This window comes from Vicia villosa, linkage group LG7 (genome assembly GCF_029867415.1).
Source record: "Vicia villosa cultivar HV-30 ecotype Madison, WI linkage group LG7, Vvil1.0, whole genome shotgun sequence".
Classification (NCBI taxonomy): Eukaryota; Viridiplantae; Streptophyta; class Magnoliopsida; order Fabales; family Fabaceae; genus Vicia; species Vicia villosa.
In genome coordinates, this window is record NC_081186.1 from 84,583,898 (window position 1) to 84,608,708 (window position 24,811).

Here is a 24,811-nt window from a genome sequence, read left to right on the forward strand (position 1 = left end):
TTTATTTTTGTAGTGTTTTAAACATTTCAATTCAAAATTTTAAAATGAGATTTTACTAAAAAAAGCAATAAATATACACAGCAGACACAAAAAAAAAAGTATAAACTAAGATTAAATGAAAAATATTAAAATTATAAAACTGAATTTTGAATATATTATTCTACATACCAATATATTTTAAATACTAGATGTATTGCTTTGCCAAAATAAAATTGTTGACTAAAAAATTGTTAAATAAATATAGTGGAAAATAATATTTTTGAAAATGTAACTAGTTACTTAATTAAAACAAAATAAAATACTAACTACATAACAATATTATACAAGATTAAAACTTACAAAGATAAACAAATAAAAATAAAAATTATTTGTTTACCACTATTGACTATAAAACTAAGTTATAACTCAATTAAACAAATGTACAAGAGCGAGCACAGTGACAACCAAACAACAATAAATATAATAGAACCTCAAAACTGTGCGCACCTAAAATTTTAATGATATAAACATAGTACTAAGTACTAATAGTTAATATTTTTAAATGTATGGAGGCTGGTTAAAATTAGAGGCCTTAGGCAACTGCCTTTGTTGCCTTACCCAAAGACCGGGCCTGGATGTAATCACCTTACATTACTTAATACATTGTCATGAACACGACAACATGCAAGAAAGATAGCAAGTGAATAAGTATCAATTGCATAATACAATGTCCACCAGAAGCAACCCGTCTTGAAACACAATCTCAATACATCATTTTGAAAATAAAAAAGCAACTAGCAGAAGATTATATGAAGAACAAAGTAGAAAGTGGAAAAGAAATATTTAACATGGTTTTAAGCTTATTGATTGCATTACTTTGCCTACACTACATGCAAGCAAATCAGACCATGCATGCAGCCTAGATTGTGGTATTTGAATAAACCATTTGGCATTATCAGCTCACTAAAAATAATTATTATTGTCATATATGCAGGAGATCAATAAAATTCGAGTATTAAAATGAAAGACTAAAACTCAAAAAAATAAAAAAAATAGAGAAATTAAAACTGATTTAAACCAATATTATATATCCAAACTAATCATGCTCATAATAATTTAGGAAATTTCATTAGACAGATGTATAAAACAATATTCCTAACTGTTTTGTAGAATAATACAATAATCCAAAATGTCTAGTAATAATAATAACAAATAAAATACTATAAAATTTTAAATCTTAGTGATTGCTAATCCAGCCGTGTGATGTACAATGAGGTACTAATAATTGCTTATAGAGGAGTCACTCTTGTTTCCTAAATTAAACATGATCATCCACCTGCTATTAAAGATAACAATTCATTAGTAATGTTCTACAAGTTCAATGAAGAGAATAGAAATGGTAAGAAACTTTTGATTTGGGAGGAAACCAAACCTTCGTCAAATTTGAGATCCTTTAAAGATAAGTATCGGTCCATAAGCCTCCTTTTGCTCAACTCTAAGGACATCCCGGGTAGCAAGAACTATGCAAGACAAAATTAAAACATATATTGAAACATGGTGATGATGTTCAGATCATTAGAGGAATAATACTAATGTAACTTGTAAGTAATAATACCGCAGGTGTGATAGAAAAGTTGTGCGGCTGCTTTTTTGGTCATTCCAGCAGCTAGGACATCTAAGGATTCAGATTCAGGAACTCCACCAGTGCTAAAATGTGCTTTCAGCTGACTGTAACATTCAAAATCAATTTAAACAAAAAGCTTTGTTATTACCAAAAATGTTATTTATAATATAGGTGAGTAAATGACTCATACGCGTGGATTGATTCGGTCATCTTGTCATTAGGAAGATTGGTGTTTCCTTGTGTTTGTGTGGGTCCTGTCTCCACAAGAAGTTCTGAAAAGAAAATTACAAGGGTCAGATATGTGTTAGTGGATAAAAGATTATAAAAACTACAGGAGCCTTAACAAGTAATGTACCTTGATCAGGTGTTGGGTCAATGTCAGACAACCTAGGTAACTTGAAATTTCCAGCCTTAAGATTTTCATCTACTGTCGGAAGCCCTCCGCTGCTCTTTCCAGATGAATGCACTCTCTTTCTGAATCTGTTATTTGACAAACTTCTTTAGCAGACCACGATTTTGATAAGTAGGATATGAAAAGATTGAAATTTATCTGGATTTGTTAATGGAAAATTCAAATTGTGTGTTACCTTCCTCTCTCCAAGTCTGATTGTGAGGAATAACCATGTTCAGATGCTGTACTTGGAATGGAAAGTGCACTGTTTCCTCCTGCAAAACCGTCTGAAGAACAATTGCATCGCAATTGTTAGTTATATTACAGGCATACACTTAAAATGAATGATCAAATGATCAAATCACCAAATTAAGATGAAACACACCAGATTTCCTTGAAGAGGCATGGAGAGTAGATTCAGGGACTCTCAAACCATTCTCAAGGATCTGCGTCCGCACCTTCTCTGCCGTAGCATTAAATAGGTTGTCTAGGTTACCATCAAATTCCTCAAAACCCTTCACATTTGGAGATTTATCATGAATGAAGTTATTATCCTTCTAAAACATGGACGAGAAAACCAAAAGATGGATGTAGGAGACTAACATATCCTGTGAAATCATTGTTCTGTACTCCTGGAGGTGATGTTGATGATGGTTCTGGAGGATGATGTGATGTCACCCTAACTGCATAAGATAATGATGTTTGTTACTTTCTGCTTAACTCTATCAACTTTAAGGTAGAGTACTTTCACAAAAACATAAAAGAGACTCTACAGACCTGAAGGTGAATCATGGGGTGGTTGAGTGGCTTTAATCCATAAGTCAAGGAGAGGTGTTGGATAATATATATCTTTCTTTACACTTGAAAACAAGCCTTCATTTAGCGCAACAGGTGGCACCTCCATGAGGTTAGCTATCTTAATTGAAGACATGATACCATGTCGCTGCTGCAACTGAGAAAAGCAATATTACACTCTCTAAGTATATAGATGTCTAAATCATAGGAAAAGGATGTCTAGATGGAAATGAATATCAATTGAAAACCTTTTTCATTCCTCCTCTTTTTGAGACCAAATCAGAAGTGTTTTGAAGCCAGTTTTGGTATCTAGGAGCCGGGATTGTGGTTTGCTCCTCGTCCATTTGTATTGGTTTTCCTCTTTTCCTTTTATTTGGCCCTCGCCTTCGAGGTTCCTGTGGCATTGCACTTATGCAGTTGGTCATTTTGTTTTCACAACATCATAATGTTCTTTGATTAGATAAATGATATAGTACCGCTCTAGCATTCATGTTTTCATCATCTTGCTGAATGATCGGGGGCTCAGGATGTTTGTCTTCAGTTGCATCATCTGCAGAATAGTTATATCAGTGACAGAACAAAAAGATATACATGGGAAGAATCTTTAGAGCATTATGTTCCATGGACTTGCTTCTAAAAGAATGTGGATGTCTTAGTTCATCTAGAAAGGGAATCCTTTGCTAAGAACATGGAAACAAAAGCATTTTTAACAAAAAGTATTCCAATTTATCAAAATAAAAAATCAAAATACAAAAGACCAACTCTTGTTTATGCCCCCAATCCAACACATTAAATAATAATTGAACTTTTACTTGTGCTTTTGACAGCTGATAAGTGATAACCTTGGTAGCAGCTACCAAGATATTGTAGTTTCCTTTGGAGACATTGTATTTAGTCAGTACATCTCTTACTGTATTTATAGAACACAATGTATTGCATAAAATGTGGCCAAACTGGGTTACACGGACTAAAATTAAAATGAATTCAACCGAAAGGACTCAAACTTTTAGCAAGGTTCCTGAAAATTTTGATGCTTTTTAACTCAATGCCAAACATATTACTTAACCATTTCATAGAGTTATAGAGAACAAACAAATCGAGCAATATTGATTAAATTCTAAATGGGTGGAAAATAATTCATACTTATTGATTCTAAAGGAAGTTCTGTTCTAGCTCACTACTCCCAAAAATACTAGTATGAACTACTGCGGTAGAGTACACAATATTGAAAATATGGCTTAAAAAACTGTTATGCAATTAAGGTGAAGGAATTACTTGTTCTAACAATTTATAATCTACTCAATATGGATAAAACAATCTGGATTATTGAAAATCTATTCACCTCTCTTTGGGTCATCTGGTGGAGGTGGGGAGGGTATAAGCACGGGTGGAAATTCAGCATAATCCCCTGAAATTACATTTAGTTGTGTTTCGTCATCTCCTTCGATGTCAAACCTGTCATAGCATTCACAAAACAAACAGGTAAATGATGATAATAATAAATCATTTTTTTAGGATTTAAGAATGAGCTTAATTGTTGGTTCATTGATTTATGAGACATGGAAATATTTACAACTACATCTAAATTCTGACATACATAGCAGTAGCACAAAGCTTAAAACTAAGAAGGCAATTACAAACAAAAGAAGGATGGTGTCAGCCACAAACCTCTCAAATCGATTATGTGGCTCCATATAAGTTTGGAAAGAGTCCATTAATGTAATATTCTCCGGAGCAGCTGAGAATGTCAAAGAGTTAGCATGGGAACAATTAGACAGAATGCAGGCATGTAAATGATGAACAAATTCAAAGATGAAAACCTTGATGGAGATGAATCATTGGGTCTTCCTCCTCTCTGCCTATATTACCAATATTAGGTTCATCCAAAGAATCAAGTCTCTGCAACAATAGAAAAGCATTGATAAGCCCAAGTGCCCAACCACCCCTGTATAGAAAAACAAAGAAAACAGTAGGAAAACAAAAACAGTTTGCAAGGATTTTTCACATTTTTCTGTTTTGGGAATCAGGCCTAATGCCTTATATTTGTCTACGGCAAAGTAACCAAGTTAATAACAATCAACAAATCAAACATTATCTTATCATGAAATAAACTAGTTTATTTGATAGCGAGTCGAAGCTAGTTTACAAATTGATTGCCGCCTTTATATAGGAAAAGTTTCCATTAGTAGTAGATTATAAACTGATCGGTGCACTATGATCAACATGATTAAACTAAATACTATATGCATTTTCTAAACAATAGATTACACAGTACACACCATAGAAAAAAAAGATGTCTGCTGGAACCCCATTGTAGGGGCTGCATTGGACCGAAGGGACTGTTCAATTTCTTCCCGAGTCATCTGTTCTTCATCTCCAGTAATTGCCGCTTTCCTGTCAAAATGTTAATACACATAGCAAAGGGGAATCGAATTAAATGAAAGAAAAATGCAAGAGAAACAACTTGTCCTTCTGCTTATTAAGTAATCCATAATTTCAAACCATAAACAAGTTAAAATTCAAAACAATTATTAATCAGAGCAAATATGACTAACTTGGCTCGAGATTTTCCTTTAGGAAGCCGTGTAGGATCCGGGGCATTCTTTACCTTCCATGCTTCATTAATTTCAACCTTTCACAATTTAATTTTAAATTAAAGCAATTATATAGTAAAATTTAAATCTATCTAAAAATAAAAACATATGTAGAAGTTGAATTTTATACCAAAAGACGAGAAACATCATCTGCACAAAAGAAAAATAAAATTAAAATCAAAGCCAAATAGATAATTCAGTAATGTTGCTAAGAATTTTTGAGTACTGAAACAGATAAACAACAAACAACTTAATCATTCAAACATTTAATTAATTAATCATGCAAAACAAGGAGTCAAGAAATTTACCATAAAGCAGCCTCACTTTTCTTTCATAAACAATCACTACTCCTCCTAACAAAAACGAAACATCGATTAAATAGATTCACAGAGAGAATAAATAAAGAAGTATCAAGTAGAAAGAGTGTGTGATTGTAATTTGTACCCATGAGAATTCCAGAGAGTCTGAGAGCCATGGGAATCGCTGGATTCAGAATCTCTTCACTGTGAACAAGCAAAAACAACACCGCATAACGATTTCAATTAAAGAAGAAAAAACATGCATATAAATAATCGATTATCGATCATCGTTACCAGATTTTAGCGATGTTGAGCTTATTCAGCTTTCTTCTGTTTATCTTCGCGTGCATAGTCGCAGCCATCCTTCATTATAAACAAAAAAGCGATTACGATTTACGATTCTCGTTTTAGCAACAATCAAAAAACGCAAAAGCTGAAGAACGATTTTACATTCTATTTTTGAATCACAAGTTCAACATTGCAAAAATCAGTTCTACTGAGACTAAGTTTTGCAGAAACAGAGAAATGAACATGTAAATTCAAATGCAGTTTAAATAAACGATAGATTAAAGTAAACGAAACGCGAAAACGTGATGGAAGTACCAGATTTGGCCGAGTGGTGCTTTTCGAGCAAGAAGCTGATGAGAGTAAAACATTTTTTAGCTATGGAGATGAAGTTGCAGAGAGTAGGGTTAATGGATTGTTGAAGAAAATGAAAGAGAAAGAAAGAGTGAAAAAAATGGGTAAAGATGAAAATCTGTGAAATGTGAAATCTGTTATTATACCCGCCAAATGCAATGTGCAACAAGCAAGAAACGCACCATGGTGAGGGACGTAGTAGTAATAGTGAGCTTTGATAAAGTTACCAAGGTATGTACAGAATTGCTCAATGCTACAGAACAAGATTTATCCACGTGTACTCATCAACGGTTTAAGTTTAATGAAGTGAGGTGTGGCACGGGGAGATTATTGTTTCACGTATTCTTGGCTGTTGGAGTGGGCCCATGTGAATCAACAACTTTTTCTCTCGTCTGTAGTAGACTAGTAGCCTAGCGAATTCGTTATGAAAAGTTGAACTTGTAATAATTTAAAAATTTTCACACGAACTTTTGTCTTTTAGTGTTTAAGGCTGCGTTTGGGTGTTATATTTAGCTGAAAGTTAGTTTTTCAAATTCATGTCATTTAACTAAAACAATTATCTTCTTTTGCAATATGTCATCATGTATTTATTAACAATTTCCTATATTTCCTCTTGGGTTTATTAATAAAATTAGCAACCAAAGCTTATTTCATATGACATCTATTTACTATTATAATTATATATAAAAAATTGGCATGCTAATTAAATCTGATCTAAGTTATGAAATGCAATGGTGAAAGATTGAACCATTTTTCTTAAATTTGCTAAATTTGTTAAATAACTGATTTATTTAGCCTCAAATATAAATCAAATATATAAATCATTCAACAAATTTTAAGATCAAATACACTTTATTCATCTGGGTTATAAATCATTTGTTTCCCGTCATAATTCTTTGAAATAATTAAATTTAACTAATTCATTTCTTTTTATCTACACTTTAATTGTGAAGTTCAAAGATCAAATACACTAAACACTTGATATATTGGAAAAGAATTCTGACAACCAAAATTTAAATAGTCAAGCAATGATAAATCGCCAACTAGTGCAAACAAAATCACAATTGCAAAAACAGGAACACGTAGAAAATAGTTTACCCAATTCAATCAAACCAACCTACTTTAAGGATAAAGTAGTTATTCTATCTCGTGTCAATTAAGAGTCTTAATCGAGAGATTACAAATTAATTATAAGAAAATAGCTCTCCTGGTTCATAAGAAGATCTTGTATTTTCTACTCAATTTATGACTTAATCTCTCATGTTATAAACACTTGAAACACTCAATCTAAGTGTGTTTAAAAGTATTTCTCAAATATTAGATAATATATTTGTGGTGAGTATAGTAGTAGTGACCTTGCCTAAGATATGCCAAGCAAGAGGTATTTAGTCAATGATTTGTCAAGAATACTATCCTCTCATCTAACCCTAGGGTAAGTAGATAAAGCCTTTTAGGCTTAGTGAAATATGTCGTGCCTTTAGGATTTCTTCTCCTTTTAAGGAAATCTCATGACACGTACATCCAAGCCACGTTTTGAGCATGTGATCACTTTGCTAACTCTGATTTAAGACCTTTAACTCGTCCCACCTGACTTGAGCATAGTTGGATGAGATTCAGGTTTCCCATAAAAAGGTTCCTTATGAAGGTTGTTGGTATTCTCCATCAAAAGGTTCATAATTAATCAACTGTCTTGAAAAGGCATTTAATATGAACCCTTTATTATGCACTTTCTTGGAATCAAGACCATTGTTCTTCTAACACGACATGATGGATTTTGGAGCGAGAAACCCCACCCGATTTTGCTTTTGCTCCTATATATTTTAGGAAAAATTATCTAACATCTTCATATTTTTCTACTTTGAGCAACCTTTTCCATTTTCATTTCCTTGTTCTTGTAGCTTTTCATATCCTCGCCCATGTAGCAAGCTCGATACGCATACAACGCCACAATATAGGTATTGCCACAAAGGAAGATGGTGTAACTTCTAAACTTGTCGTTACCCGTCTCGGACGAATGAGTAACACCCCGGTTTTTTTTTAATTTAATATTTTTAATTGAACTTAGAGTACTTATTTAACTTAATTATAATTTTTTAGATTATTAAATTTTATTAAAATTATTTATGATTTTATTTAATCAAATTAATAGAGAATAAGGAGATATTGAGCTTTGGGAGGAACACAAAATTTTAATTAGAATTAAGGTGGACAGGCGGAATTAGTGAGAATTGAGGGGAGTTAGTGAATTAAAAAAATACTAGGATTTTATTCAAATAGAGAGGAGAATTAGAGTTAGGAGTTGTTTGAGAAGAATAAGCTGTCAGCAGAGTCAGGGAAAACCCTAGTAGAGCAAGAAGTATGAGAAGAGAGAAATGCCATTGTTGCAACTCGAAGCTTGCTACGAATTCGAGGTAAGGGGAGGTTGTTCATTTTTATGGATGTTTAAGCATGAAGGATAAAGAAGATTATTTATCTTCTTTCCCTTTTCGCTTTTTATTGACTTCCATTAATGAGTTTTGCGAATCTTGAGATGGTTTGGGCAAAGCCTCTCTTTATTGAGCTATGACGTGAAATTCGTGTTCTGCTAATAATTAATTTTCCTGCAAATTTGTATGAGTAATTCTGAGTTTAATGTTTATGTTGATATGTTTTAATTTAATGAGCTTGATAATGAATTTGTGGCTTAATTGATGGAATAAAAGATTAATCTGTGCAGTAAGATGTGTTAAATATTATGTTATTAATGTATGATGTTGAATTCATGGTGTGGCGATTGATTGGTTCTGTGCTTCGAGTGAAAAATGTTGGACAAAATATTCCGAACAATCAATTGGTCCCCTGTAGCAATGGATTGGTTTCCCTGTTTTCGCCATAACTTGAGTTTCGTTACTCCAATTGATGTGTGGTTTGAAGCATTGGAAAGCTAACACGTAGGAATAAATCATGGTAATATCCTAAAAGGCTAAATGTGTAATTGATAATGTGAATAATGATACCTCATAAGGATGAAAGAACTTTTAATTGTTGCCATTGATTGAATTAATGAATACCTCATAAGGATGGACATTGATGTTGATTTTGATGATTAGATGGGTATTGATGTTGAGTTTAAGGATAAAATGGTGATTTTTTTTTGAACAAAGAGGGTTGAAGCGCAAACAACAAAGGAAACTACACACACACACCAATCTAGTGACCAAAAGACCTATACTATCATCCTCTAACATACTCAATAAACTATCAAAGACCGAAGAAAAGAAGGCAAAGTTGGCCTGACACTACAACCAATATTAGCTAACATGCGTGCACATCAATTCGCCTCCTTGTAAGAGTGACACAAACTAACATCTTCAAATGTTCCCAATAATTTGCTAATGATCGTCAAACTTTCTTGCATATTAGAACACCCTCTCTCAATAGCCTGGGCCACCAAAATAAAGTCCACATGAATTTCAGCCTTTTGGTAACCCAAAGATATGAGAAGCTTGATTCCTTTAAAAATACCTCAAAGCTCTGCCATAAAACAATTACACTCGCCAAGTAATCTAGCAAAACCGCCCACCTAAGCGTTATACTTGTTTCTAATGACTCCTTCACAACCAGGAATGTTGTTGTCTTAGCTAGCTCCATCAACATTTAAATTAACCCAGTCTCTCTTCGAAGGCGACCAAGCGATCAAGTTAATCTCTTTCTTTCTTCCCATAATGGGTGTTAGTAATACTAACAGCTTCAGCATACTCCTTTGCATTCTAACAAACGTATGCTCTCGGGTCAAACGGACGCTTAAAACCATCTGCATGCTCCTCTTTGTTTCTCCACAACCAAAGGAAATAGCACCCCATAGCCCAAATGCACTTCTAGTCGATACCATCTCTCCTTCTCTTGTTGGCGTTGAAAGATATCCACGCATCGAACTCCAACTGGAAGAAACGGATAACCATATTCGTCGGCACGATCTTCGACCACCTTTACATGGTTCTAGGGCAATCGCGAAACCCATGCAGAGAATCTTCACGCACGTTCCCACACAACATGTAGGCTGCAGACCCCAACCCCTTTCTGCTTTTGTTGAAGTTAGTTAAAATTCTATCATGTTTCATAAGTCACACAAGACTTCAGACTCGCTCTAACGCATCAATCTTCTAAATCTTCGATCAGTCTTGATCATCTAATGCATTATCACAATTAGCTAGAGAGTTATACTTGTTGAGAAAATTCCTAAACCAATACCGGCTACAATAAACTTATTTTTAGTGAAAATATAATTCCCCTTAGAATATGAATTAGAAGTATAATTCTTACCATTAATAAATTATCCTCGTGCTATAGCTTTTATTAAATTTGTATTTTAAATTAGAGCTTTTATTTAACTTGTATTTCAAATTATAGCTTTTATTGAACTTGTATTTCGGTTAGTTTGGTTTTATTTACTTCTCCAGTCCCATTTTTTACAAAAAAAAAAAAAAAGAAGAAGTGATTCTCTATTCAGTAATACAGTTGTTTTTTACAGATTCCATTGTCGCATTTGTCACGTGAATTCCAATATTCTCTTCTTTCCACATAAACACACAACCAAAAAAAAACTTACTCTTGAATCCCACTTTCCAGTCCTAAAGATCCACCCTAAAACCCAGGTTTGGAAGATGGAGAAGCTGGTGGAAGTATGCGAACCAGCTGAGGTTCGGATAGAATTCACACTGAACACCAAATGCCGAGCCACGGTACATCTCAAATCACTCCACTCAACCACACCAATAGCTTTCAAAATCCAAACCTCATCACCCAACAAATTCCTGGTTAACCCACCGAGTGGACTCATTCCACCTCTCTCCATCTCCACCTTCCAAGTAATCCTCAAACCTCAACCCAATCTCCCTCCCTCTTACCCTCGCTCACCCTCCGACCGCTTCCTCATCAAAACCGCCGAATTTACATCCAACTCGTCCGATTCAACTCATCCCGATTCCATCAACTCATGGTTCGCTTCTCGACCTTACGGATTCTCAACTTACGATATCAAACTCAAAGTAGCTTTTATCGGTTCGTTTCTTCTATGCGACGCCGTTTCTCGCGGTGATTTGGAGACTGCTAGAAGTTTGATTAAACGGCAGCGTTCTGTGTTGTCTGGTTTGTCTCTCGACGAGTCTAACTCGCTTCTCCGGGTTGCTTCCGAGTTAGCTGATCCAGATGATATGGTTCATCTTCTCCTCGAAGCTGGATTGAGAATTCACGAGACCGTTAGATCTGTTAATTTCAAGCGTCGCGATGATGTACACGTGGCAGATACGAACATAGTAGAACACGTGAGTGTCTGTCCACTTTATAACTAGTTAAAAAACCGTGCATCCGTCTTAATTTAGATTATTCGATAAGTATAGTATTGATTATTTTTTTATTAGGTGGAAGATGTGGAGCATGGAGAATTGGTGTTAGAGGCATCAAGGAATGGAAATGTGAAGGAAGTTGAGACACTGTTGCGAAGAGGTGTGAATTTCAGTTACCGTGATGCTTATGGTTTAACAGCGGTTCATGTTGCGGCGTTTAAAGGGCACAAGGATGTGGTGTTAATGCTTTGTAAGGCAGGGTTGGATTTAGAATGTGAGGATGATGAAGGTCATGTGCCCTTGCATATGGCGGTGGAGAGTGGGGATTTAGAGACTGTTAGGATTTTTGTTGACGAGGGTGTGAATGTTAATGCTATGAATAAGAAGGGTGTGACGCCTTTGTATTTGGCTAGAGTTTGGGGACATGAGGATGTGTGTGAGTTTCTTGTAGGGAAAGGAGCGTTGTCCGCCCTTTCTCTTGCCTTAGTTTAAAATTTGTATTTTTTGTAATCAACCATAAAAGTTGCTTCTTTGTTAATAGAAGTTGTTCAATCCAATCGTAATTAAAGTTGTTTTCTGGTTCTCTATTTTTTTTTTACTAAAAAAATATTTATTCATTTAAATTGAAAAATATATCCATCATTACAAATTTAAGATCGCTAAAAACTGAAAAAGAAGAATCTGCAAACAATCTTGCAGCACCTAGGTTAATAGCATACAACGGCAACATGAAAATGTCTACTAATATAATAAAATAAAAGTCACCAGGATATTCATACTTCTGGATTTGCAACATTGACGCTCAAGTCTTCCTCATATCTGCAATGATTTGAAGTAAATGTGTCAATCTGAACCAACAAACACCGTACTAAGACAGGAAAACCAACAAACACCGTACTAAGACGGAAAAACCAACAAACACCGTACTAAGACGGAAAAACCAACAAATACCGCACAAGATGATGAAAACTTAAATACACACAAAAGAAGAAGCAACTCTACGTGGATAAATAATTTCTTCTTTTTTATTAAATTTAAAATTTAAAATTTGAACATCTTACCGGTTATCGATTTCATTTTTTAATAGACTATCTATCGTAAGTGTCTTCTTCTATTTACTTTGAATAAATGGATCTTACTTAAAATATTAGGGGAGCTCTAAAGACCAATTAATTTTTTTCTAATAGAGTAACAATTAAATTATGTATGATTATAGTGAATTTTCCCATAATAAAATTATCGTAAGTACAACGATAGTACAACCGTAATAATCTTGTTTGTGATGCGCTAAGTAGATGGTTTTTAATCCAGTCTTTAATATGTGATTTGTAAAGAATGTGCTATATCGATCTAATCCTTGTGAAGGTATATTTGACTCATTTTAACATAGTGAAATGTGTAAAGTCTTTGATTTTTTCCTCGAATTTAGTCAATTTGACTCCACTCCATAAGGGATCGTGGCTGGAAACCATTTTCTGATGAAGACTTGTGAGGTAGCCAACTCACCCATGTGTCGAGCATGTGCCCTAACTTGTTATGTCCCATTTAAGACCTCTTGTGTGTTCCATGTAACTGCAATATGTCAGGCCAAGATCTTTGATAATGTGTGGATCTGAGTTGTAGTATTTATGATGGTCAACTGTCTTCCAAACACGAGACATGTAAAGAAAAATGATTAAAGATAAACAAGACGATCCACAACCTCTAAGCACGAAGGCTTACTATTTTTGCAGTAATCTTTGAAACAATCACTAATTCTATCTACTTAGTGAAATAATTCACACCTACAAGTAAACAAATGAATTGTCTTGAGGTTATGGAGAATGGTCTCAAAATGTTACCTCCTCACACATAGATGATCATGGCAAAGTTTTGAATGAAGGACCTTGACTGGGTGTGACGTATGTCTCAGAATTATTGGTACTTGTCACATTTATTGACAAAGTTTGAGCTACCTCTTTGTAAAATCGACCAATAGTATTCAGAGCATGAAAGCTTGTTTGCTAGTTGGCTAGTGTTTTTCCCCTATGTGAATTTCATAGACGCCCTCGTGAATATTAATTAATATCAATTTCATTTTGTTCTCACCAATGCACCTTAACATAGGCCACCCCTTTCATATGCCTACGCAAGGCCACCTCATTCAAGATTCTAAAAAAGAGCAAGCATTTGATGAAGAATGACACACCTATGATCATCATCTGCATGTTAAATATGGTGATATATTTCTGAAAGTCGTTGTTCCCATCATGTGTTACCAAATGGGGGAACTGGAAATTTTCTAAGACAAAAGTGTCATATCTTTCGATATAAATGGGTTAAGAGTCTTCAACCTATATCCCTTCCTAGTGTACGTTGGATTGTTGTTGTTGTTCAATTGTCTGGACGATTGCTTGCAGAATTTGGTTCTGACGACGTAGTTTATCCATAGTGACATACATCTCCGTCGAGGCTTCCTAATTGCTAAAATTAAATGTAACATGTGTGGCTATCATTATGAAATGACGGTAGATGAACAAAACTCTTGAAAAGGTATGGTCAGTGAATGTTTTACAAGACCACACGTGAGTGCCAACAATAGTTGTTAGGAGTATAATAGTAGTGATCATGCATGCAATGCGCTAAGAAGTGTATCTTTAGCCAGTGATCTGTAAAGAATATAATGGATCAATCAAACTCTAATGATGTGTATCTATAACCCATTTTGACCTAGTGAAATGTGCACAATCTTTGGGCTTTCTCATAGGATTTGGTTAGCTTGACCCCACTATATTAAAAATCGTTACAGGTGACCACTTTTAGAGGAAGTGTTGTGACATGACCAACCCGCCTATGTGCTAAGCACATGACCTAATTCATTCTGTTCCATTTAAGACCTTTCATGCATTCCATGTTACTACTTGAACGATAGATTTGATAATTTGCGGATCTAAACCATAATTTTATGATGGTTCATAGTCCTTCAACTACAAAGCTAACAAGAACAAAATAATTAAAAAATATATAATAATTCAAAAAGAAATGATTAAATCTCTATAGAATTTACTAATTTAAACCTATAAGCTATTTTATTTGTCTAACAATAATATTTTAATCTCTATACAGACTTGAAAAAATTAACTATTACCCAAAATACAAACACAATCTTATACAAATTTATAGTTTTGTACTTTTATTATACATGTTTTCTTTTTTGATAAATTCTAAAAGCAGAGATATGTATATATTGAAATATCAAAACTTTTCAATTTATTTATAATATTTAATTGATTTAGTGTTAAATTGTAACTTCTTTGTGTCAAAAAAATTTAATTTGATTTAGAAGTGTGGAAATAGTTTATTACATGCAAATTTGATTTAAATTTAAATTAGATAGATTTGATTTAGATCTAAAATATATTTGGTTTAATTTAATTCTAAAATAAGTATTTTGAAATTTTATAATTTTGAACATTGGTTTAGAAAACAAGTTAACTTAAATTTATAAATAGCTCATTTCCCTTCACGAAGCTAATACTTAATTTAAAAAGAAAAAGAAAAAGAACCTAAGTTAAAGTACAACAAAATGAAAATAGTAAAACCGTGCACCGTCACCAAGAGACAGAGTAAACGCGTCTAGATCCTAGGAATGAGTTGAAAGTTGAAACTATGTTCACTTCTTAACACCAAAGTAGTTCTTTCTACGTACACATTCCTCAAACTCAAACAACAAACCCAGATTTCATACACAAAAACCAAAAATGGCCATTCCAGTTGAACACTTCTTCAAGCAAAAGAAATACCCATTCATTATATCTCTCTCCATCTTACTCATCTCCGTCACACTCTTCCTCGTCACCACCGACATCACCACCACTTTCAACCCCCTCATTATCTACTCCGATCTCAAACACCAACCTCAACCACCACCACTCAACCCTACAGAATCAGATTCCACTACAATTTCAAAACAAGAAAAGCTACCATCAAAGGAAGAAGAAGAGGCTCTTCTTAGTGGTGGTAATAATAATAATAATGTTAGTATTGATTGGAAGCTTTGCAAGGAAAGTGTGACGGTTGATTTTATACCTTGTTTGGATAATTATAAAGCGATTAAGAATTTGAAGTCGAGGAGACACATGGAACATAGAGAAAGACATTGTCCTGAAACTAGTCTTGACTGTTTGTTGCCGATTCCCAAAGGTTATAAAAAACCAGTTCGTTGGCCTAAGAGCAGGGATATGGTGAGATTGTTGGTTTGGTAAGATATTGTGTGTTTTTTTGTTGTTGGTCTAGATCTTTGTTTCTTGAACTTGTTTTTATCTCATTTGATCTATAATAGTATTAGGCCTTTGTTTTAGTGTCTATGAAGCCCCAGATACATCAACACCAACACTGACACGAACACACTTTTTTCATAGGTGTTGGTGCTACATAGCTTCGTGTTCTAGTTTTAGCTCAATTTTACCATGAAATGCTACCTTATGCTCAATTACTTCCCTTTTGTGTTATTAATTGTTTGCAACAATTGAATTTTATAGTTCTGTTTAAACAACAGATTTGGTATGATAATGTCCCTTATTCGAAGCTAGTTGAGTACAAGAAAGACCAACACTGGGTTGTGAAATCTGGCGAATATCTCAAATTTCCAGGAGGTGGTACTCAATTCAAAGACGGCGTTGATCATTATATTGACTTCATAGAGAAGGTATAATTTTGTGCGCGTCCACTTAATTTTCCTTTATTATGATATAGGACTAGTTTTTGAATGCTTATGCCTTGTAATTTGCTGATTTGCTTTTGCTGTGCCCTAGACATTAGCGAAAATTCAATGGGGGAAGCATGTTAGGGTTGTTCTTGATGTTGGTTGCGGTGTTGCTAGCTTTGGTGGCTATCTGCTAGACAAAAATGTTATTACCATGTCATTTGCCCCAAAAGATGAACATGAAGCTCAGATACAGTTTGCTTTGGAGCGGGGAATTCCTGCGACTCTTTCGGTTATTGGAACACAAAAGTTGACTTTTCCTGATAATGGTTTCGATATGATCCATTGTGCACGATGCAGAGTTCATTGGGATGCAGATGGTAATTTTCTTTCTTTTTTCACCCTTTATTTCCATATAAGGTTAGCTTCTAGAACTTCCTTAAATGTTCAGTTAATATAAATATCTGAAACTCTGGTTCACAACTTTAGGTGGTAAACCGTTATACGAACTCAATAGGATTCTTAGACCCGGCGGTTACTTTGCATGGTCTGCAACACCAGTTTATCGCAACGATGATCGAGATCAGAAAGTATGGAAAGGTTTGTCTTTCTATCTCTCTCTATGTTGAATTTTTGTATATATGTAGTAGGCACACAGTTTGTTATACCTTAGGAGATCAATGATTCTGTGTTCTTATCCCTTGTGCTTTAGAAAAATAAAAAAAATTCCTTTTAATTTATTTTTCAAAATGCAGCCATGGTGGCTATAACAAAAGCTATGTGCTGGAAAGTTGTGGCTAAGGCTGATGATTCATCTGGAATTGGACTTGTTATATACCAAAAGCCGACTTCATCTTCTTGCTATAAAAAACGTAAAGAAAACAATCCACCTATATGTGAAAATATGGATGGGAAAAATAGCTCATGGTATGTGATTGAAAATTTTATTTACGCCGTCGCAAACCAAATCACTATATTGTTGCTGCCTTTTGCTTACTTTCTTTCTATTCTTATTTCCGGTGCATTATTATTTTTTAGGTATTCCCGACTCAATAGCTGCCTTACCCCTCTTCCCCTTGATGGTAAGGGTAAACCGCTGAGCTGGCCCATGCCTTGGCCTCAGAGGCTTACTAGTAAGCCCCCTAGCTTACGTCACGATTCAGATGCCATTGATGAGTTCAACAAGGATAGCAAGCACTGGTCTCAACTAGTGTCAGATGTTTATGACAATGGCCTTTCGATAAGCTGGTCGAGTGTTCGAAATGTAATGGACATGAATGCTGGTTATGCAGGGTAAAGTATAAGATTAGTTTTTATTTTTTCCTTCAACATTTAATATGTTATTGCATCAACACAAGCTGGCTAGATTCCCTTAAGAATCTTTCAGACTGATACCAAGTGTGTAATTTTCAGATTTGCGGCAGCACTTGTTGATCGGCCCATTTGGGTGATGAATGTAGTTCCCATTGATGTGCCGGATACACTTTCTATTATATTGGACCGAGGATTAATAGGAATGTATCATGATTGGTGCGAGTCCTTTAATACCTATCCGCGCACATATGACCTCCTTCATGCTAGCTTTCTTTTCAAACATCTTGACCAAAGGTATGCTTATCGTAAAAGTGGATTCTACCTTAGGCAGTAGGCCAGCTCGAAGTCCTCTTCAATATAGTCATCCTTATGGTTATGTATTGATTTGAGACATGTTTCTGACATATTTCATACTTTGACAGATGCGACCTTGTAGATGTGGTTGTGGAGATAGATCGCATATTGAGACCAGATGGATATCTTGTGATTCACGATTCCGTGGAAATGCTTAGCAAACTTGATCCAATCTTGCGCTCACTTCACTGGTCTGTAACGTCGCATCAAAATCAGTTTATTGTCGGCAGGAAAAGTTTTTGGCGTCCCACAAGTTTATGAAGCTAAATATGCACACAGGTTGATGAACGTGATGTTGTATTCTTTTCTTTTCATTTTCCATGTTTCAATGTATTCTAAATCAAAATTACTCGCAAGATTTTGGATTTTCAGGAATATTAGAGTGTGTTTGGATGAGGTAATTAGAAATTTTAAAGTAATTTAAAATTCAAAGCAATTCAAATGATTCAATTCAAATCCATTCATTTTTAAATTGTTTTGTTTGGATGGAGTATTAAGATAATTCATTGTTAGATTTTTGGTGTCATTTTGTATAAAATTTAAATTTTTTGGACCTAATTAAAAAATGAAAAGTAGAGACTAATTTGTAATTTTTAAAAATTTGAAGGACCAAATTATAAAATTTAAAAATTATTAAGGACCAATTTGCAATTTTTAAAAAATTTTTGGGGTCAATTTTAAAATTTTGAAAAATATGAGGACCAATTTGTAAATTTTGAAGAAATAATAATAACAAATACATTCCATGGAACATGAGAGGAATTTCAAATTCTTTGATGTTTGGTGTCATTTCAAAATGATTAAATTTAACTTAGATGAAATACTCCATAAATTTCCATCATTTTAACAATTCTTTATTTTTGTATCCAAACAATGGATTTTGGTCAAATCATTTTAAATTCCCTCAAAACATTACTTTCCCTCGTTAAAATGCTCCATCCAAACACACTCTTAATTTATTCTTCATGTAATCTTGTATGAGTGTGAAATCAGTTGGTAAACATGTATTTATAGTGAATATAGAGAATATCAAGAGTTTGATTGCTTCTTACCTACTTAAAAGTGTAACACTACCATTCCAAGTAGATTCTGAATGTGAACAAATTAGTCACATTCTTAAATTTTAAGGAATAACTTCTAATAAGTTGAAACAATTGTGTCTTGAATTTGAAGAGTCTAAACTAATGTTTGGTTCTTAGGTGATGAAAATTGATTATAAATAAATTGGTTATGAAAAATTGATTATGTGAAAAGTAAGTTGAAGTTATAGTGGTTACATTCACGCATCAATAAATCTCTATAAAAATCACGTTTAGACTCAAAAACTACAAATCATAGTTTAAAGATCATAATCCGTTTCATTTTTGATGAATCAAATAAGACTCAAAAACTACAATTCATAGTTTAAAGATCATAATCCGATTCATTTTTGATGAATCAAATAAGTCCAAATCAATTCTTCATGTCTAAAATGTTTTTTCCGTCCAAAATGAAAACCAAATACGAAATATGGTGACTTTTAATCTTTGAAGGATTTACTGCCATGGTATTAAAGATACCAGTTATGCAAATCAAAGATAGGTTATTGCCACAAACTAGCATGGATGGCATCAGTGGCTTGAACAAAACTTAATGCTTGAAGCTGAAGTTGCTGATCTTCAGGCTTTCCTCTGCTTGGGGCCATAGGGGACTGTGTGATTTCTAACTGCATGGGATTCAATCTCCATAAACTTAGGATTCTTTTCTACTTAAACTTAGGATTCTATTCTACTTACAAGCAAATAAGTACTTTTTAGCACAAATATTTTTTGTTGCATGTGTCTCTAATATCTGTCGTATTCAGTGTTTGTGTTTTACAGGCAAAAACATCCATGTGGACAAGATTTTCTTTTTATCATTATATTCCGTTCATCAAGGTATCTTTTATTTTCGTCTATGTCTAGATCAAGGCACAGTGGCACAAATGAGAATAACAGAAACATACAGATTAAGAATGTACTACACAAAACTACACAAAAAACCTATGTAGTAGGAAACTACACAACTAGGTACACTTGCTGCAAGAGAAACTACAAGGAATTTTCACAAATAAAATCCGAATTGTCAGTAACAATCCTGCCATTATCAGCTGCAACATTCCGATTATAGCATCTCGACTTATCAACATGACTATAATTTTGCTTCGTGCTCGCACGACCATTTAGAACCGAATGACCCTTCACATTAATCCATCCCTTCGATTCCTGGACATTACTAATCGAATTCATGATTCCCTTACCTTCATATCGCTCGATAAAACCATGAGAAAAATTACTAACAAGCTTATATCTATCACCCAAACCCGGTTCAGTCACGGTAATAACTCGCAGAGGATACTTGCGCTTAACTCTTAACTTAGAAATCATTTCACCCTTATTATCACTCACTTTAACAAGCTTCCTGGCTTTGAATCTCTGCTTAACTATCTTATAAGTTCCATTGCTTTTAAACTTAATAAAATTAGTAAAACTGAATCCCTTCGATACAACGGTGGTAACATTGCCCGAACTCGATAAAACCCAACCTGTCACTAATGTGTTCTTCTCTGCTGCCACATGAAACTCACCATTAAGTCCTCTAAACTCTTCTTGCCGTTGAACATCTGTTTTCGGCCCATGACGAACAACTCTATTCGCATGAACTATAGAAGATTCATGATCTAACCAAAGGTGCAAATTCGCATTCACAAGCCAAAATGATAATCCTTTACTCACACCAATTCCGAAAACATGCCTTCTCCCATCAAGAACCTTACCCAAAAACGGTGTCAATTCGATATCATAAGAAGGAAGATTAAAAGCACCAATAGCAACAATTGGCTCCCAAAACAATGGATTAATTCCTCCGGTGAAAACAACCGGAAACGGAATCTCCGATCCAACAACCTCCCCGTCGATCGTCACATAAACTTCCCTATAAGCTCCATTCCCTCTCCCGGTCGTTAATCCGTTCGTCTTGATATACGAATTCGGAGGATTCGAATACCAAAACTCATCATTTCCATGAAAAGAAACATACAATTCAAGAACAGCTTTATAAGTATTCCGCGGAATTCGAATTCTTTTTACTCTCAAATCCCTTTCTTTCTCTAACCTAAACCAAAACCCTCGTTTTCCATTTTCAGATACCGGAATAATCAAATCAGCTGGTAATTCCTTCAAACGCTTAGAATCCGGTACTTTTACTTCTTCCACAAGAGACCTAATTGAACTTCGATTAAACGGAATTGTAACGGTGTTTTCGTAATAGTATAAGAGAGTAACGGTGACATGATAAACGCCAGTGAATTCGGTGTTTATGTAATTCTCAAGCATCATAGTGAGGTTGAGGTTTGATTGGATAAGTAGGGAGGTGTATTTAGTAATGTCTTTGTGAATGTTCCAGAAGATTCTAGAATTCGAAGGCTCGGCGGTGCTGGTACGGAGAAGCTCGACGCCGTTGAGCCAGATTGCGGCGATGCGATCGTACTGTTCGCCTTTGGTTTTGGCGTGGAAGTGAAGGAGGACGCGTGACCATGGTGGAGGGCAGTCGAAGGGAGGGAGGTAGGGTGTGGAATAAGGGGGGGTGTCGATAGTGTTGGCGAAGGAGTGGTGGAGGACTTGTTGGGAGCAGGAGGGGGTTGGTTGGTGGGTGAAGGGAGGGTTGGTTACTTCTATGGATTCTTTGGGCCCATTTGGGAGAGGGTGTTGAGAGTGGTATTTAGATATAAAATGGTGTGGTTGAGAGTGGGAGTGAAGTGAAAGGGTGCAGAGAAGAATGAGGGAACATGAGAATAAGAATGTGTGGAGTTGCATTTTGGGGTGGAAATGGTGAATTTGAGAGAAGTGAGGTGATTTCTAGTTCCTGTTAGAGGGTTCAATAGTTGTAGTGTTTTGGAGATATTTATAGATTGATTGATTTATAAGTAGCATAAAATGGATTTTTGTGTGTTACCAGGAAATTTCTCAGTTTGAATAGAGGTTGAGACCTTGATAATTGATATTGATATTGATAATACTACTGTGAAGGAATGAATGTTTTAAAATCTATATAAAACGGTGCGTTTCGCAAAAACGTTGAATAAGTAATACTATGAAGGAGCGAATGGTTTTGAGAAGACTATGCGTTGCCGTTTTGGAACAAGTTTTAAATATGTGTAAAACGATGTCGTTTTGGAAAATGTTTGAATGAAAAAGTTTCGCCCACCGTGGGGCTCGAACCCACGACCACAAGGTTAAGAGCCTTGCGCTCTACCAACTGAGCTAGACGGGCTTAGTTGGTAGAGTTCAAATCGTTTCAATCTTCATATTGGTATTCAGATACTAGCTCATTTGCATATACTTCACGTATTATTGTGCACTTTATTCCTTGAATAAAATTTTACTTATTTTGATTTGTGACAAAGGGAAAAGTATCCCACTATCAAACTCAAGTAATAAAACATGTATAATTGAACTAGACAATGCTCATAATAAATTACTGAAATTTCTATGAGCAATTTAAATTTGTCAATATTTTAATAATAATGATAAGATTCACAATATGAATGTCTCATTCAAATCTCTCAAACATCTCTATAGTGCACAAAATCAATCTTCTATCAAAAGAACTCCTTCTAGTTTTAGAATTCAAATTAAGAAGCACTATTTTTGAGTTCACATGAAACTCAACTTACATAACATCACAAAACCTAACAAACTTTAAAATGTCAATAACTCACCCCATAATTATACCATATATAAGCACTGCAACATCCCACATATTTAGAGAAACAATGAAACCAATTCTCCTTTATCATTTTGGTTTTTTTAGATGCAAAGAGATAAGCACATTATTAACCTCCAAGTCTCCAACCTGAGAACAATGCATGTTAAGAAAAGAGTATTGAAAATTGGAAAAGTGTAGCGCAGACCAAAACTTCTTATTTAAAATAATTTAAATTAAAAGTTAGAGAAATTAATTTAGATAACAAAATTAAACAATAATCAAGGAAAATATTCTATTAATTTTGGTATGAAGTTTTTTAGTTTTGAGCCACATTCTCACACTTTAAAAAACAATAAATATTTTTATTTTTATTTTCTATTTTTTTTAATATTTCAAAATCAAACAATATATCAAATATACTATTTCTCGTGTATTTATTACTCTTTTCACATACTTTTCTCGTCTAACTTTTTCTTTACAACCAAATCAATTTTAATATGATTAACAATGAATGGGGCTAGTCTCTTATATTTGATTTATAAAATTGAATTTAACAAAATTAAATGGGAATTGATCATTTAAATTTTGTTTAACCATATAAATTGCACTTTTTTTTTTAACATCATCAGTTAAAAGAAACAAGTTTTTGTGCTTAATTTTATTAATAATTGGTATTTTTTTAAAAAGAAACAATAGTTAAACATAACAAATATATATCATAAATGACTCTTATAAATTTTAATTATAATATTTTATTGGTATTTGTAGCAGTTTCTCTTATTATTTTAGACAAGATTCGTCATTGGCATTATTTGAATTTATTTATTATTATATTTTAACTTCTACACATTCATATGGAAGTCCCATAAAAGAATTTGCGGCAGGAAGAGGATTGAGACAAGGAGACTCCTTGTCACCTTTTCTTTTCGTGCTGGCAACAAAAGGTTTCAATCGAATGATGGTCAATAGTGTGCAAAGAAACTTTTTGATGGCTATGAGTTCGGGAATGGTGAGGTGAAATTTCTCATATCTAATACGGTGGCGACACTATAGTAATGGATATACTCTGTTTAAATACTTAGGGATAGTTGTTGGAGGTAATCAGCGTAGGAAAGGCGCATGGAAACTAGTGATCGACACAGAAGCATATTAGCTTCTTGGAACAACAATCAACTGTCAATTGGCGGTCATATCGTCCTTCTTAAGTAAGTTTTGTTTGCCTTACCAATATATTATCTTTCCTTCTTTAAGGCTCGAATAGGTATTATTTTTAATATTGAATCTATATTTATGAAATTCCTGTGGGGTGCAGTATTGGAGAGAGAAAAGTGAATTGGGTGCAGTCGGGAAAGATTTGTAGAGATAAGGAAAAACAAGGTTAATGAATAAAAAAGGGTTAAATATGTTTTTAGTCCCCATAAAATTACCACTTTTGACTTTTAGTCCCTATAAAAAAATATTGACTTTTAGTCCCTATAAAATTACTTTTGCACGTAGATTTAATCCCTCTACAGGGACTAAAACTGCGTGTAAAAGTAATTTTATAGGGACTAAAAGTCAATATTTTTTTATTGGGACTAAAAGTCAAAATTGAGATATTTATAGGGACCAACAACATATTTAACCCAATAAAAAACTTAGAGGCTTTTAACTTAGATTTGTTAGGTAAGTGGAGATGGAGGCTTCTTGTTGAAAAGAAGATGTTATGGGTAAGAATTCTAGAATGTAAGTATGGGGAGATCAGATTCATAGGAGGCGAGGTTGATAAATTTAGTTCATTATGGTGGAGAGACTTACAATCCTTAGATAAAAAGGAAATAAGGTTTCAGCAAAATTGGTTTGATTTTAATTTAGTTAAAGAAGTAGAGGATGGATCAGAATCATTATTTTGGAATGAACCTTGGTTGGAAGCAAGAATCCTAAAAAGTACATATCACGAGCTACATAGGATCGCTAGTGATAAGAATTATACGGTGAGAGACGCAATTAGAAATGAGGATGAGAATCTAGTTTGGAGCTATAACTGGGAAATCAAACTAGAAAGGGAAGATGAAATGCGAGTGACTGAAATTTTAGAAAAGATTCAAAG

General features: G+C 34.2%; 4 protein-coding genes and 1 non-coding gene across 5 annotated transcripts; 2 read left to right on the forward strand and 3 right to left on the reverse strand.

Moving 5' to 3' along the window:
• Positions 1 to 1,179: 1,179 nt before the first annotated feature.
• Positions 1,180 to 6,338, reverse strand: LOC131619553 (sister chromatid cohesion 1 protein 1). Its single transcript, XM_058890641.1, has 21 exons — positions 6,286 to 6,338; positions 5,977 to 6,045; positions 5,828 to 5,886; positions 5,692 to 5,736; positions 5,514 to 5,533; positions 5,345 to 5,421; positions 5,069 to 5,183; positions 4,610 to 4,688; positions 4,458 to 4,527; positions 4,132 to 4,244; positions 3,266 to 3,339; positions 3,038 to 3,184; positions 2,772 to 2,946; positions 2,598 to 2,677; positions 2,380 to 2,509; positions 2,191 to 2,281; positions 1,959 to 2,083; positions 1,794 to 1,875; positions 1,595 to 1,707; positions 1,412 to 1,499; positions 1,180 to 1,315 (listed from the first exon to the last, which is right to left on the reverse strand). Exons 1-20 carry the CDS (start codon positions 6,336 to 6,338, stop codon positions 1,417 to 1,419), a joined length of 1,800 nt encoding a protein of 599 aa, XP_058746624.1. The 3' UTR covers positions 1,180 to 1,315; positions 1,412 to 1,416.
• Positions 6,339 to 10,850: 4,512 nt separating this feature from the next.
• On the forward strand, positions 10,851 to 12,232 carry LOC131617645 (protein VAPYRIN-like). The gene is made up of 2 exons (XM_058888902.1): positions 10,851 to 11,624; positions 11,721 to 12,232. Exons 1-2 carry the CDS (start codon positions 10,965 to 10,967, stop codon positions 12,135 to 12,137), a joined length of 1,077 nt encoding a protein of 358 aa, XP_058744885.1. The 5' UTR covers positions 10,851 to 10,964; the 3' UTR covers positions 12,138 to 12,232.
• Positions 12,233 to 15,221: 2,989 nt separating this feature from the next.
• On the forward strand, positions 15,222 to 18,447 carry LOC131617646 (probable methyltransferase PMT23). The gene is made up of 8 exons (XM_058888903.1): positions 15,222 to 15,868; positions 16,183 to 16,332; positions 16,439 to 16,709; positions 16,819 to 16,929; positions 17,085 to 17,256; positions 17,368 to 17,622; positions 17,743 to 17,937; positions 18,066 to 18,447. The coding sequence occupies exons 1-8, from the start codon at positions 15,386 to 15,388 to the stop codon at positions 18,256 to 18,258; spliced, it is 1,830 nt and encodes a 609-aa protein (XP_058744886.1). The 5' UTR covers positions 15,222 to 15,385; the 3' UTR covers positions 18,259 to 18,447.
• A 1,422-nt stretch (positions 18,448 to 19,869) lies between these two features.
• Positions 19,870 to 22,028, reverse strand: LOC131617647 (peptide-N4-(N-acetyl-beta-glucosaminyl)asparagine amidase A). The gene has a single exon (XM_058888904.1). The coding sequence runs from the start codon at positions 21,828 to 21,830 to the stop codon at positions 20,067 to 20,069; it is 1,764 nt and encodes a 587-aa protein (XP_058744887.1). The 5' UTR covers positions 21,831 to 22,028; the 3' UTR covers positions 19,870 to 20,066.
• A 186-nt stretch (positions 22,029 to 22,214) lies between these two features.
• TRNAK-CUU (transfer RNA lysine (anticodon CUU)) lies at positions 22,215 to 22,287 on the reverse strand. Its single transcript has one exon. It is a non-coding gene; the product is annotated as a tRNA-Lys (tRNA).
• Positions 22,288 to 24,811: the final 2,524 nt, after the last annotated feature.